Genomic DNA, 13,765 nt, shown 5'->3' on the forward strand with positions numbered 1-13,765 from the left:
TGAAGTAAAACAAGTATTTTGTCAAGCACCACGGAAAGGATAATGAATGAAAAACAGGCATTACTTGCCTATTTTGTCTATGTGATACATGTCCATCCACCAGAAAACACAGCCATACATGTATTAGAGCCACGATTGTGTGTGTATTTTCCAAAAGAACCGCCATATTACTATATAATCTTGCAATCCAGTTTAACCCTCTGTTAATCGGTGATCATTAAAATCTACATTACCAATGTGCGCAAGCTTAATTTCTGTGTAATTAAGATATTAATGCAAACTAAATAAAAAGATTTTGGAATTATAATTTTTAAGATATTTATGACAGAAACATTAGTATATCGAGAGTAGAAATACTGGTACATGTATGATGGCTAATCTTAGAGCACCAAAGGTGAGAGGCTCCATATGGGGTGAGTGTTGTATGCACACATAGGAATGGTAAAAATAACAAGCAAGTTGCAGTATACGAGTCGGCGTGTTTAATATGTTGGTATTTTAAAAAAATAAAGGTGGTCTATTTGTTGTGGTTCTCTTTTTTTTCCTCCCCACCTAGCCGAGGGTAGCTTCAAAATGAGTACAGCTTGCTGACTTGAAACAATCGACTGCTCAAAGATTGTTTTGATGTACCGGTATGTCGGAGATTTCAAGGTGTCTAGGTGATAATTGTTAATAATAAAACTTGTGGGATTTCTTTGACGTGTGTTCAGAAATAAAATGCAGCCATCTGGATTTCATTTAAAGAGCACACGATGTACCAAACATTTAGCACCCACAATCAATATTTGTTGTCTACAAAGAGGTTTACTACCAATAGAACAATAACTATGTTTAAACCTTGGTATATAATGCCTCAGTGATAAGGGGTCTGTTTTGTTGCACAGTGCCAATGAATTTTACTAATCCCTACCGACTCTCAGATGTATTGTTTAATGATATAAAGCAGGGGTCATGGTTTCTAATCAAAGCCATAACTGTCACACCTGTTTGAAGTGGTTTCGTGTGTAATAATGTCTACACTGACAACCAATCATATTTTTGTTAGCCAATCAAGCTATTAAAATATAAAGTATAAATAAAATACCCACCACTATCAAAAGTTTATATACTGGATAGCTGTCATTGTGAAACATAATATTGTTAGTACTGTAATAATTTTGATGGAAAAGTTTATCATACGCTATGCAACAAGCGAGGAGGCACTGCCTAGTTCGTGGAGGGACTCTCCCTTGCCGAAATCGTCTCCAAAGAGGCCAGTAGGCCATCCACAGAAGCGACCTAGAACTAATGATTCTGAGGATGCATCACAAAAAGAACCGCCTACAAAGAAAGCTGCTTTAGATGACGAGTCTGATTATCTTGAACCCGATTGTGCTCCACCCGGTTCTGTACGTGGTCACTATAAACATTATACATTAAAGCAAAAGCATGATATCGTTAACAATGCAAAATGTCTGGGAATTAGACCTACAGCAGACAAATTCAAAATTCCGAAATCCACGGTGAGTACCTGGATGAAAATTGACTTTTCTGCCGATCTGAACTTCAGCGGACATTTGCTTAAGTGTGGACGACCCATTTCATATGGACAAGCTATGGATGATAAGATAGCTCAATGGGTGCTCACTCAACGTGACTTACAAATTCCAATCAGTGTTGAGGGAATATGTATATATGCCAAGGAGCTTGTCTCAACAGAATTTCCGGCAAGCAAATTCCATGCCAGTCGTTCATGGGGAGAGAGTTTCATGAAAAGACATGACTTTGTGCTCAGAAGCAGGACCTCTCTTGCCCAACGTTTACCAAAGGATTTGGAAGAAAAGATTGCTTTGTTCCACAAGTTTGTGATGGATAGACGTGAGGAGGACGAGTTTGACAATAAGTTTATTATTAACATGGACGAGACACCAATGTACTTTGATCTTGTGCCAGGGAAAACGGTTGACAAAGAAGGAACGAAAAGCGTTCTGATTCATACAACTGGTGCAGAGAAGAGGCACATTACTGTCATTTTAGCCGTTGCAGGTTCTGGCGACGTATTACCTCCAATGATTATTTTCAAAGGAAAGAGACAGCTAGATCTGAAGGCTCCAAAAGGGTGGATTATCACAGTTCAAGAGAAAGCATGGATGGACGAAACGCTAATGCTGCGATGGATTGAAGAAATTCATTTGCCATTCACCAGAAGAGAGCGATCACTGTTAGTTATGGACTCGTTCCGGGCTCACACCACTGATGACGTGAAGAAACAGTTGCGGCGTGGAAACATTGTGCCAGCAATAATACCTGGAGGCTGCACATCCAAATTGCAACCTCTTGATGTGAGCATCAATAAATCTGTTAAGAGCTACCTCCGCCGCAGCTGGACGGAATACATCAGGGATGCTACGAATGCATTAATATCATCTAATGAAAGCAGCAACGGACGGATCAAGACAGCCAGCAAACAGACTGTATTGGACTGGGTTGTAAATGCCATGGACACATTGAAGGAAAAGCGCACAGTGATTATTAAATCTTTCAAGGTGTGCGGCATCAGTGTCAATCTGAGCAGAAGGGAAAACGTGCTGATCAGAAATGACAAACAATTAAACAATATGGATGATGATAGTGATACAGAATTTGAGGGCTTTTCGCCTGAGGACTTACAAAAGGCTATGGACAAGCTACTTGATATTGAATAATATATTTAAATATATTACAGCATTAAATCATATTTCTTTTCATTCTTTGATATTGCTACTTATTGTGTATGGCTTAATATAACAATGTTTATCTATCTATCTGCATACATACATACATAAATATATACATACGATTAAAAAATTTAAATTATATTAGTTCATGGAAGTTCATGATCACAATAAATAATTATCTACCAAATGAAGCAAATTTTGTATCAGTTAAATTAACGGTAAACACGCTGTGAATTTTACAATAAAACAAAGCAGCAGATCTTCCTAGATTGTGTCCAAAAACAGAAATTGTAGAAAAAATTATAGCAGTGCAATGTCCGAAAACTTACAAGGGATTTAAATATTATATTTTTCACAAAAAAACGGTGTCCGAAAACAAACAGTGTCTGAAAACATACGGTAAATACGGTATATTCACACCAGGCTTGGAGTTTTAATGTCTTGTACCCTACCCCACCCCAAGAGACATGTTAGAGGTCAGGAGTTTTGAGCTGGGAGGGGAGTATTGGTGCTGGTAAAATGAATAACTTAAAGAAAACATATCTACAGTTCTGATATTTGTAGATTTTTAGTGAGTACCCAACATATCAAAATTATTCCAGATCAATCATCAATTAAGATTTGAAACTCTAATTGCAGTCAAACCTCCACCACTAAAGACTGTTGTGCCTGAAATACTGAACTCAACTTGTATTTTACTCAACTGGACTAATGAAAGGCCTTATCGCAAAAAGATTGTCAGTGTCACATATGAATCTGAATGGAAAGACCCGAAGGTATGTATCAGTTATGTCACTTTTTATTAATATGAAAAGATTAAATTTATTAATATGAAAAGATTAAATGTATTAATTAAATTGACAGCAATCAATGTAGTATTTTGCTCATTCATTCTTGTGTTCATTTGTTTGTTAATTCGTTTATTACACCCTCGATTATCTCACACCCATTTTATCTACATTCATGAAAATGGGTATGTGGATGCATTACAGGGAGGGTTGCAAACTTTCAGATTTTGTTGTTGAAATCATCGATGTACTTCTGAGGTTCAGGAAGTGAAAATGGCCATGTTGCACTTGCTGTGTTTAATGAGAGACACCTCATTTGGTCTACAAAATTTAAAATGGCTTTTTAAAGGACTTTACATATTATTAAGATGAACTTAATCATGTTTTTTTTAATGACTTTCTGTTGTATGATTTTTATTCAAAAGAGCATATAGTTTTTAACTGTCCACTATTCCAAGTTTGTTAACTTGAGTTTGCTTGGTAAATATGCTTCTTCTTTAATATGTTACCCATTCATAATACCTTAGGAGAATTACTACTCAATTTAAATAAACTAAATATAGCAGATCTGGCAGTGTTGATGGAGCTGTAACCTAAACCAGTGTCAAACAGATCTCTCAGGAAGGCCAGGACCAAATTTACAGGTGGATCAAGGGGATCAGTATGTTTCCCATCTGAAAATGCAACCATTTTTGGAGATGTGTCCAATATTGTTTCCTTGTAGATTCTCTCCTTGAGTCGAGTATGACATTGCAGCTTGTCCTGATATGCCTTTGTGGAACAAGGCTTTCCTGTTAAGCAAAACACACCTAGCTGGGTTTCTCCACAGTTGATGTTCCTTGAGTGGATCCTGAGGCAAGGTCAACAGGAGGCAAATCTGTGGAAGAACGTACGATGCCTGAACAATTTGTCACAAAAGGCAGGGAAACCAGGGCTGCGGTATCCACAGTGGTGCTGCAAGAACTACAAGAACCACTTCTACATCCCACTAGGCTGAAAGGTTGGAACATATATAAAATTAGGTCTGACCATGTCATAGAGAAAGCATCAATAGCCCACACATGTGGTTCTGGTCTATATGGCACATATTTGTGAATTTGATGATTCAGTCTAGAGGCAAACATATCAGTATCAAATTGTCCAAATACTGCATTAATTTTTATTAAAGAATGCTTTGTTTAACATCCACTCTGCATCATCATTGAAATTCCTAGATAGGTGATCTGCTTCTACATTATTCTTTCCAGGAAGATGGCAAGCACTCAGCCAAGTCTGTCTTTCTAATCTAGTAATCTCGTCCTATCTGTGCTGTCATAGAAGAGAGGATATCACACAAATGAAAGACCTGTCTGATCTTTTATTCATTTGGATTTCACATGGCCACAGGCACTGGACCCTTGCCCAAGTGGACTTTTCATGGGGATTAATCTGGCTGAACTAGACACCAGCTGAACTGCTTTCAAGAGCTTAATTAGTTCACCTCTCATACAAGTCCTGCTTCCTCATATGCATTAGTTATGGCAGGCAGAATCAGAAAAATATTATCAGTGGACCCAGATTACATGCAGTTCCAACAAGATGGGTCAGTTTCACTTATGACAGTACATTCTTTTATTGCCATGAACAGGCTCCCATCCACGGGTAGCCAGACGTTTGTAATGAAATCACTGTTTACTATAGACAATTCAGCTCAAGACAGCCTACAAGATCCATCACGATCTTTGAAATGGTATCTGACGGATGCTGTTGCATTGAGGGAGATCACACTTAATTTTACCTCGAAAAGGAAGAAATATCACACAAACCTTTCACACTGGATGAAGTAAATTATTTACTCTGCATATTGAGAAATAACCCCAGCTCAGTGAATTTGTTATGCATTTTGGCTCTTGAGGATGGAGCAGTTGCCACAAACATAGCATTTGACTGTAACTGTTCTCTAACTGACATTATCCAGGCCATGGGACGGAGATTGGAGTCTGTATTCTTTAGTTTATATCTAAGAGCTATTTCATCCCAGAGGGCTCAGCTCGATCTGGTAGGACCTATAGTCATGGTGCAACAGGTCACCTTTCCAGGTCATCTGACAGCTTCATGACTTCCACGGGATTTGCAAAGGAAAATTTTTCCTTTTTCAAGCCGCTCCCCAACAGATGGAGCTTTCTTCAGTTGGGTCATTTAGAAGCTATCTCACATACCTTAGGGTACCAGAAATGCCATCTCCATGGTAAGAGATGTACCTCTCTCCACCTCTTACCTATTCTCCTAAGGTATTATTATTGGGTAATATATTTAAAGAAAAAAACTAATTTTTTTCCAGTAAAATGTTTCTTTGAGAATACTTACCCAGTTATAATACATATAAATCCTCCAAGCCACCCCACAGTTATATCCATATAGAGAGCATGCCTTTCACACAGTAAAAACAGATATTCTAGGGATATGGTCTCCATCCATGTACCAAGGGGAGATCATACTGCCTGTCCACCTAGGTGGGCAGATAACTTTTATCTTCTTAACCTGAGGGGGCTGCATTTGCGAGGAAGTAGTAGTTCTCTTGGTATGTATTCTTGAAAAAACATATTTTACAATAAAAAATTGATTTTGAAAGATTCCTTTCGTTTATATCACAACAGAGTATTATGATTGGGTAACAAAGATTCCTATTATTTAGATCACAGTAGAGGTTTAATTGATTGTGAAACTCACTAAAAGTGCCATATCATCAAAAAGCATTTATATTTCAATAACAACTAATTAGTAGCATTCTGGATTATTATAATGCATCCTATGTTTCCATTACATCAGATGAATATAAAGGTACAGTCATCGGCTGTTATTATTCACTGTCATATTAAGGACTTTTTCTAAGATAGTTCTTGTTTGACACAAAAGAATACAGCATCAGCAACTCAGCTGTTAGTACTACCACAAAAAATGCCCACAGAGTTACAAAGCAAGAGCAAAGTAATATTATGTGTTTTGTTTACACTGAACACAAATCTTTATATGCTGTAACATAAATCTTTTTATCTGCTATAAAGAGAACTCTAAAAAAAATTGCAAGACACATTATGTGAGTGTTAAATGATAAAGAGATCAGAAACCAGAAGCCATTGCAGAAAATTTATTTTCCCAAAGTATTCATTTTATGATATAAATTTACAGTTTTGGGGATGTGGGTCTTAAATTTTACTGTTGAAATCATCTTTGTACTTCTGCAGTTCAGGAAGTGAAGAAAGCCATACAGATCTAGCAGTCTTTAATTAGATACACCTCATAAGAAATGCCTGCCTGTGTACTCTCAAATCCAAATCAACCCAATCATTCAGATACCAAAATAAACAGAACTTTGATTCTTTTAATTAACTCTAGGATATACACATTTCGCTTTTTATAACAAGAATTTCCAGTGTGGAAAATCAGTGAGATACATATTCTTTAAAAATGCTATTTTCTTGAGTGAAACCATAGAAAAAGAAGAAATAAAGCCAACTTACATGTTCATCTGAGAATCATAAACCAGTTGTGATATTAGCCCCACTTTTTTCTCTTGTTTCAGATGTCATCCATCATTATATCATTCTGATTTTTACAGGAAATTGTGACATATGATGTTTTTAAAGAAGACACTTATGTAGCCCAAACTGTATGTGGACTTTTGCCATACACAAAATACGCCTTCAATTTTACTGTGTACCCTGAGTTTGAGGGATATGCTAGTGAGGCCATCAACATTAGCACAGAAAAAACCCACCCATCTGGTATGTATATTAGCTCTTCATTTTAAATATACTTGTTACCCTGCATGTGAAGCAGAGACAAGACCAACATTTTTACTGTATTAATGTTGTTGTAATTGTTCCTATTTGTGTTAGTTTTTACCTATAGCATCATTTCTTTAAAATTGTGTTTCAAATCTGATGGATATGTCCAAATGCATTCCAACCATTACATTTTTTGGCATAATCATTATGACTTTTTCCACCCAATTGCATCTTATACATGCCTGTATATGGATTATGCTTTTTTGGTACATTACAAAAATAGTAATAAAGCACTAAAAGTTTTGTTTGTAAGTGTTATTACTATCTCTTTGGTACCAAACATCATATAAATTTGAGAATATTTTTAAAAAATCAGTGTAATGCTTAAGAGTACATTTATCCACCATACACATACATGCACTTTCCTTAATTTCTTAATGATGAAAATTCTGTCCTCCCATTAGGGTGAACCAGAGTCTTCCAGATCACTGGATCAGCCCTGTGTAAGAACCCCATGCATCCCAAGCATGTGTGAAACAGCCTATTCATTTATTTCATCGATCACTATGTTGTAAGGTTCAACAGTGTTTACTTACAGAAGACTAGCCTATGTCAGCAAGTGAATTATTATCATCATGTGTGCTAAATATTCTTTGTGAATGATCAATTTTTATCATTGTTTAATGAATCTATCATGAGAGGTTCTTAGACTTGTTCCATAAGCATGGTGTACATCCTGGCATTTTATTTTTTCTTTCTGATGGTGTTAGTATTTCAAATTGGTTGTTTTATATATATTCAAATAACATTTCCTAATTTGCCAGATAGGTCATTTCTTTTAATTTCTCTAACCTTGCATTTGGCAGACAAAAGACATGCCTACCAATCATTTTAGTCACGATGTCTATATCTTGAATTGTGACATTTTGATACATGCTAAGCAGGATGCACTCCACTTCTTGATTTCATCTGTCATTAAACTTGGTTATCAAGAATTCAGATTCTTTTTATTTAGTTTCAGATAGCCTCCAGTAAATTTTACCTTATTAGCAATCTTAATGTACTGTTTTTTGCACATTTTTTCATAGTCCTTGCAGTTTTTTTTTTTTTTTTTAAAGACTGGTGGTCTTAAAGTTTGCTTCTTCTGTCCTAAAATTTTAGCATTGGTTCCATTTTACCTTTTATTCTTAGCGAAATTATTTCCACGTCAGAATGGTTTTGGTAAGTGTGGCCACAAGAAAAGGGATGCACCCTTCTTGTTTATCTTGTATGCATTGTAAGAGGACAGATGGTTGTCCAATTTGTAGTCTTTGGTCTGATGAGATATCGGATCTCACGGAGTGTTCACGAATCTGCTATGTAAGGAAAAAGGTATCCTTATCTTTGTCAGATTTTTCCTGGTTTTCTTAAAGCCCCTCAGGTCTCAGTGAAAGATAACCCAAGTGTCCATGGAAACTACTAAGCTTTATGAGTCCCATCACAAGGGAAGCTATAAATGGGTGAAGAGTGAGTTATGCGCTCTCAAGAGGGAGGAGCAGCACTATCTCCATTCTGTGAGGCAAGAGAGGAAGGAGCAGCACCCTCGCTTTACCACTAGGATGGAAAGCAAGTCACATCCTTTCCTTGGGGAGGAGCAGTACCCTCTCACAAGGACAAAGAGCAAGTGATTTCATCCCCACCAACTGACCTCATAGGGTGGAGCAGAGCTCAGTAATGGCTGATTGTGAACTGAGCCCCCCTCTAAGGAGGCAGCAGCACCATTTCAGTCCTAGAGACCCATTGTTAGTGATGAAATCTAGTCTTCTGAGGAAGGGAGTGCTCAGATTCTAGTCTATCAGATCTGAGGGTGGCTTGTACTGCAGATCTGAGTCATATGCATAGTCCTTGATCGCTCACTAAGTGCCAGATATCAGCCACTGGGTGTTGGTGCCTGTCACTAGGTACACTGGATCCCATATGGTATGGAGATAGTTGTCAGGCCATTTCCACTCTCTCTCTACATTACCTTATCATCCAGGAAACGGGGAATCGGCTTACAGATGCCAGATTAGAGCAGAGGATTAGATCAGCATCCCCCTTCCCTGTTGTTCCTCTTAATTCCATGGGGATATGGGGCCTTCCTCCACACGAAAGTGATTGACCCTTTCCCTACACACAGCCATGGACTTCTAGACCTGTGTGGCATATTAGTGAGGTCTTGTCTCTGGACTGTAGGCTTACTTCAGCATATGATGTTGAGTCTAAAAAGAGGGAGTGGGATAGACCTTCCCCAAAATGCTCCAGGCAGGTGAAAAATCACCCTAAACAACCAACAGAAATACGTCAAACCTGGCTGTCCCTCTGTAAGCTCAGTGGCCAATTTTCTTCTCATTTTGAAGAGAAACAATGAATGATTTCTAGTTTTAAGAGCTATCAAGCTGTCCTTTCCAGCATGCTAAAATTTTCAAATTGCAGTCAGGTCGGATTATCACTTAGCAAACCTAATTACTAGGTATTTCAAATTCCAGAGACCAATGTCTCAGTCTCTAATGCCAGATGAAATCTCCTGTGTATTGTGGTCTCGAAATAAACCACTCTGTGAATCTTTGGGTAAAGCTTCTGTTGAGTATCTTTCCCTCAAAATGGCTTTCTTACTGTCTTTAACAACATTGCGACAAAGGAGGGAGCTTCTTACCATATCCGTAGGAGAGGGATGTATCTGGTTCAGTGGGAATTATGAGTCAGTTTCTCTCCTTAGCTAACCAGGTTTTGTAGCAACAAAAAGAAATCTGCTTTGATTTGGTTGCCCCACTCCCAAATGAGATCCGCAATCTTGGCCATATCTGTGCTGGGGATGACCAAGATAGACTTGATATCCAGTTAGTGCTTTCCATTTTTACTTGGCAGCTCTAAAGGTGGAAGGAAAGGAAGGAAATACACTACTTTTCCTACCCATTAATGATTTAGCTGCTATTTCAGCTTCTGTCATTTCTAGGTGGATTGCATTAACTATCAATAGAGCATCTTACTGATAGAGACGTATCCAAGTTTATGAAAATTTAAGCCCATTTGGTTTTCATGCCCTAGCTGCCTCATGGGCTTATCTAAATTGTTCATCTTTAGATGATGCGATGAAATGCTGCATTTTGGTTGTCTCACACTGCTTTCTTCTTTTACTTGTTAGCCCATAGAAACAAAGGCATTATCTTACTGGCCCTAATCGTCATTGCTCAAAATGTGGCTGCAGTAGATTTTTATTTGTCAGTTTAGGGATCATCAGACCTCCCACTAAAACTGACAAATTCAGGTATGCAGTAGCAACAGGTATTTTATTACTAAATTTAAAATGTATGTTTTTTTTGGGGGGGAGAGGTAAACTAATTTTAATGATATAATACTTACCTGTTGCTATTGCTAGATTCCCTCCTCCCTCCCCACACTGATATCCCACTTTAGGCTGCTCCCTCAAATATATGATGACAGTCTTTCACACATGCCTAGGATGTATGAGGTTCTATGCAGGATCAATCCAGTGTTCTGGAAGATTCTGGTTAACCATAATGAGAGGGTGGAATTTTTGTTATTCAGTCAGGTATTTTCCTCCTAGAAAAGTACTTGCTATGCAATAGCAACAGGCAAGTATTACATCATTAAAATTAGTTTTACCCCACCCCCTAAAAAATACATTTCACACAAGTCCATCAACAGTTGGGCAGTAGTAGTGTCAACTCACTTTGTGCAAGGTGACAACTAACTTTGTAGTAACCAACAGAAAGGTAGTATACTAAGGCCAAAATGCCTGACTATGCATAGAGGTATGCTGAAGCCAAGAAGACCAGACTTTGTAGCAACCAACAGGCTGGTCGCAGGCTGAGGCCATAAAGGCTAGACATTGCAGCAACCAAGAAAATGGTTGCAAGTTGTGGACAAAAATGACTTTGTTGTAACCAACAGAATGTTGATTAGCAGAGGCCAAAAGGCCATGCACAGTCTTCTGCTAATGGTACATCAGATTGCATCATAATCTCAAACAGTACAATTTAAACAATGAAGCAAGAAACAAATAATTTAATCAAGCCCCTCCCATGTATAACTGTGACAGCTCTTGTGTTCATCACCAGTATTTTAATTATTTTCAATGTTCATGACCAGTATTTTAATTATTTTCAATAATCCTCAAAGTGAAAGTATTAGAAATAATGGCAAGTAAAATTCCAGTAATTAAAATTTACCTCGTATATTTCAGAATGTTGATACTCATTAAGTGGATTAAAAATATGGACTCCAAACTGATAACAAGCGATTGGCCGTAAAGTTATATATGCACTTCGTTTTAAGTAAAGTGGCCTACTCATTGGCTTCCAGAGACAACATTATAAGGAGGGAGTACTGGTATATTAGAATACACAATGTTATTTCTCATTTTCAGTGCCGTTACATTCACCAAACACGACAGGGGGTGCCATGTATTACAAGGCTCATGAGTGCCAGCAGGGAAAGTTACGGAATGTAACCATTTACTGGCAGGTGAACATAATTAACATGTTGAATCATGGATTTAATCATTTTCTGGAAAAAAATTTAGTCCATTCTCACATTTATACCAGTTTTGTTTTATAATTTTTTATTCATAATTTCCTTAAAATATAAATCATGCCATATTTATGTATCTTGATGTGTAAAGATATCATCAAGAAATAATTCAACTCGAAGGATTCTGCTCTTTCTGAAATGGGCTATTGTCATCAGATGAATTGTACATCTCACATCTGACAAACTGGTCTAAGTTGATAGTAATGAGACTAGATTCAACAAGAAATACAATAAACTATACAATATACTAGTGTCAGTTATCCAGACTTCTTAGTCGGTCTGAAGATTTAATTTTACTTGACATCACAATAAAAAAAAATTATATGCCTGCCATATTATGATGTTCTTTGTCCATCCATTGATCTGTCTGTTGACAGTTTTGTTTCTGCACAGTAACTAGAATTGTCCACATGCTGCCATTATCAGACTTTGTGGACAATTTACATTTGGGATAAGGAAGAACCATGTTGATTTTTGGGTCAGATTTAAAAGATTAAGGTATCTGTGACTAAAGGAAGGAAAATGACATCCATGCACTAGAGTTCTCCACCATCTACATTTGCCAAACATTTTGGACAGCTAGCACTTAGTGTAAAGAATATGTCAGAGGATTTCGGGATTAGAGAGTCAAATATTAAAGTTACTGTGACAGAGAATAATGACATCTAAGATATACTTCCTGGACCAAATTTTTTTAATGGCTTGTACTTAGATCAAGGAAAAAAATTTTGACCATGTATTTTCACCAAAATAAGTGGATGACTTACACATTAGGTAAGAAAGAAGCCTATTGAATTTTGAATCAAAAGGTCAGAGATCAGGATCAGTCTGACTGAAACAAGAAAAAAAATGGCCTTTTCCATAATAACTTTATTTCTTGACCTTATACGCTGACCCGGTTTTGTTGGAACTCTTCCATTTAAGATATGTAAGATGCTTATTGATTTTGGGGTCAAGAGGTTAGGTTAGAGCCATTTGTGGCCCAATGAAAAAGTTGTTTGCAGAAGAAAACAATTGTTATAAGGAAAGTTGCTTGACCAAGCTTTGCAGATGGCATGCACTTCAGTTAATAAAGAAAACAATTAGATTCTGGAGTCTATAGGTCAGAAGTCATAGTCATGAGTTTAATAAGAAATTAATGATTTTTGCACCATAATCTTGGTGTGTTAAGTGCCTGCATCGAGGATTATTAATGACTGGGTGGGCTTATAATGTACCATTCGTGGTATTCATCAATTTTCTTTAACCTTTCCTAACTGAAGATATATAAAAGGTCCATATGAAGTAATTCAGACTTTTTGTATTATATTATAAGATATTGATGTAAGTCAGTTTCTTTAGATTATTTTATAAACATGAGTGATAAGTTAACTTAGATTTTGTTTGTTTTGGAGTTGTTTTTGTCATCACATCTGATATCTTTAACAAACACACATTTTCCAGCCACTTGAGGAGAAGAATTGGTATGGAGTTCCCCATGGTGTCTCCATCAAATACAGCAAGATTGGTGGCCTTGAGACAACAAACGAAAATGTTTTATGGAATACCTCAGCATATACAATACAGCTGGACTGCAATCTTGCATATGAAATCAATATTACAGCAGAGAATGATGCTGGCCCATCATTCCCACCTTCATTTCTTCGTGTACCAAAATATGAACCAGGTATGTATGCACATATCTCTACCTGCCTGTCAGTTTGTCTCTTCATGTACTTGCATCATTTTGGCACTGAATCTAACATGGAAAAAATTTAAAAACTGTTTGTGTAACAACATTGTAAATCATACAAATTATTCAACAATGGAGTCCCAGTTGACCAACTGGTCTGGATCTGTGTAGTTTGCAGTTGTACTCAACTTATTAGGAATTATATGTGGTTATGATCCACCTGTCCATCCGTCTTTGTATTCATTAGTGTAACTAGTCCTGTAGTGTGTG

General features: G+C 37.1%; 1 protein-coding gene across 13 annotated transcripts in view; it reads left to right on the top strand.

The window, feature by feature from the left end:
• The window catches only part of LOC149807275 (uncharacterized), a 181,209-nt gene that overhangs the window by 92,086 nt on the left and 75,358 nt on the right, over nt 1–13,765 (top strand). For all 13 annotated transcript variants that reach the window (XR_016422200.1, XM_089964394.1, XM_089964370.1 and 10 more), the window contains 4 exons: nt 3,336–3,472; nt 7,083–7,248; nt 11,660–11,757; nt 13,267–13,489. Coding sequence is in view for 12 of the 13 variants with exons in the window: in XM_089964394.1 (XP_089820520.1) it covers nt 3,336–3,472; nt 7,083–7,248; nt 11,660–11,757; nt 13,267–13,489 (624 nt within the window). In the remaining variant the exon portion in view is untranslated. The remainder of the gene's footprint in view (nt 1–3,335; nt 3,473–7,082; nt 7,249–11,659; nt 11,758–13,266; nt 13,490–13,765) is intronic.

Source organism: Sinohyriopsis cumingii, chromosome 1 (genome assembly GCF_028554795.1).
Source record: "Sinohyriopsis cumingii isolate HCF-2022 chromosome 1, ASM2855479v2, whole genome shotgun sequence".
NCBI lineage: Eukaryota > Metazoa > Mollusca > Bivalvia > Unionida > Unionidae > Sinohyriopsis > Sinohyriopsis cumingii.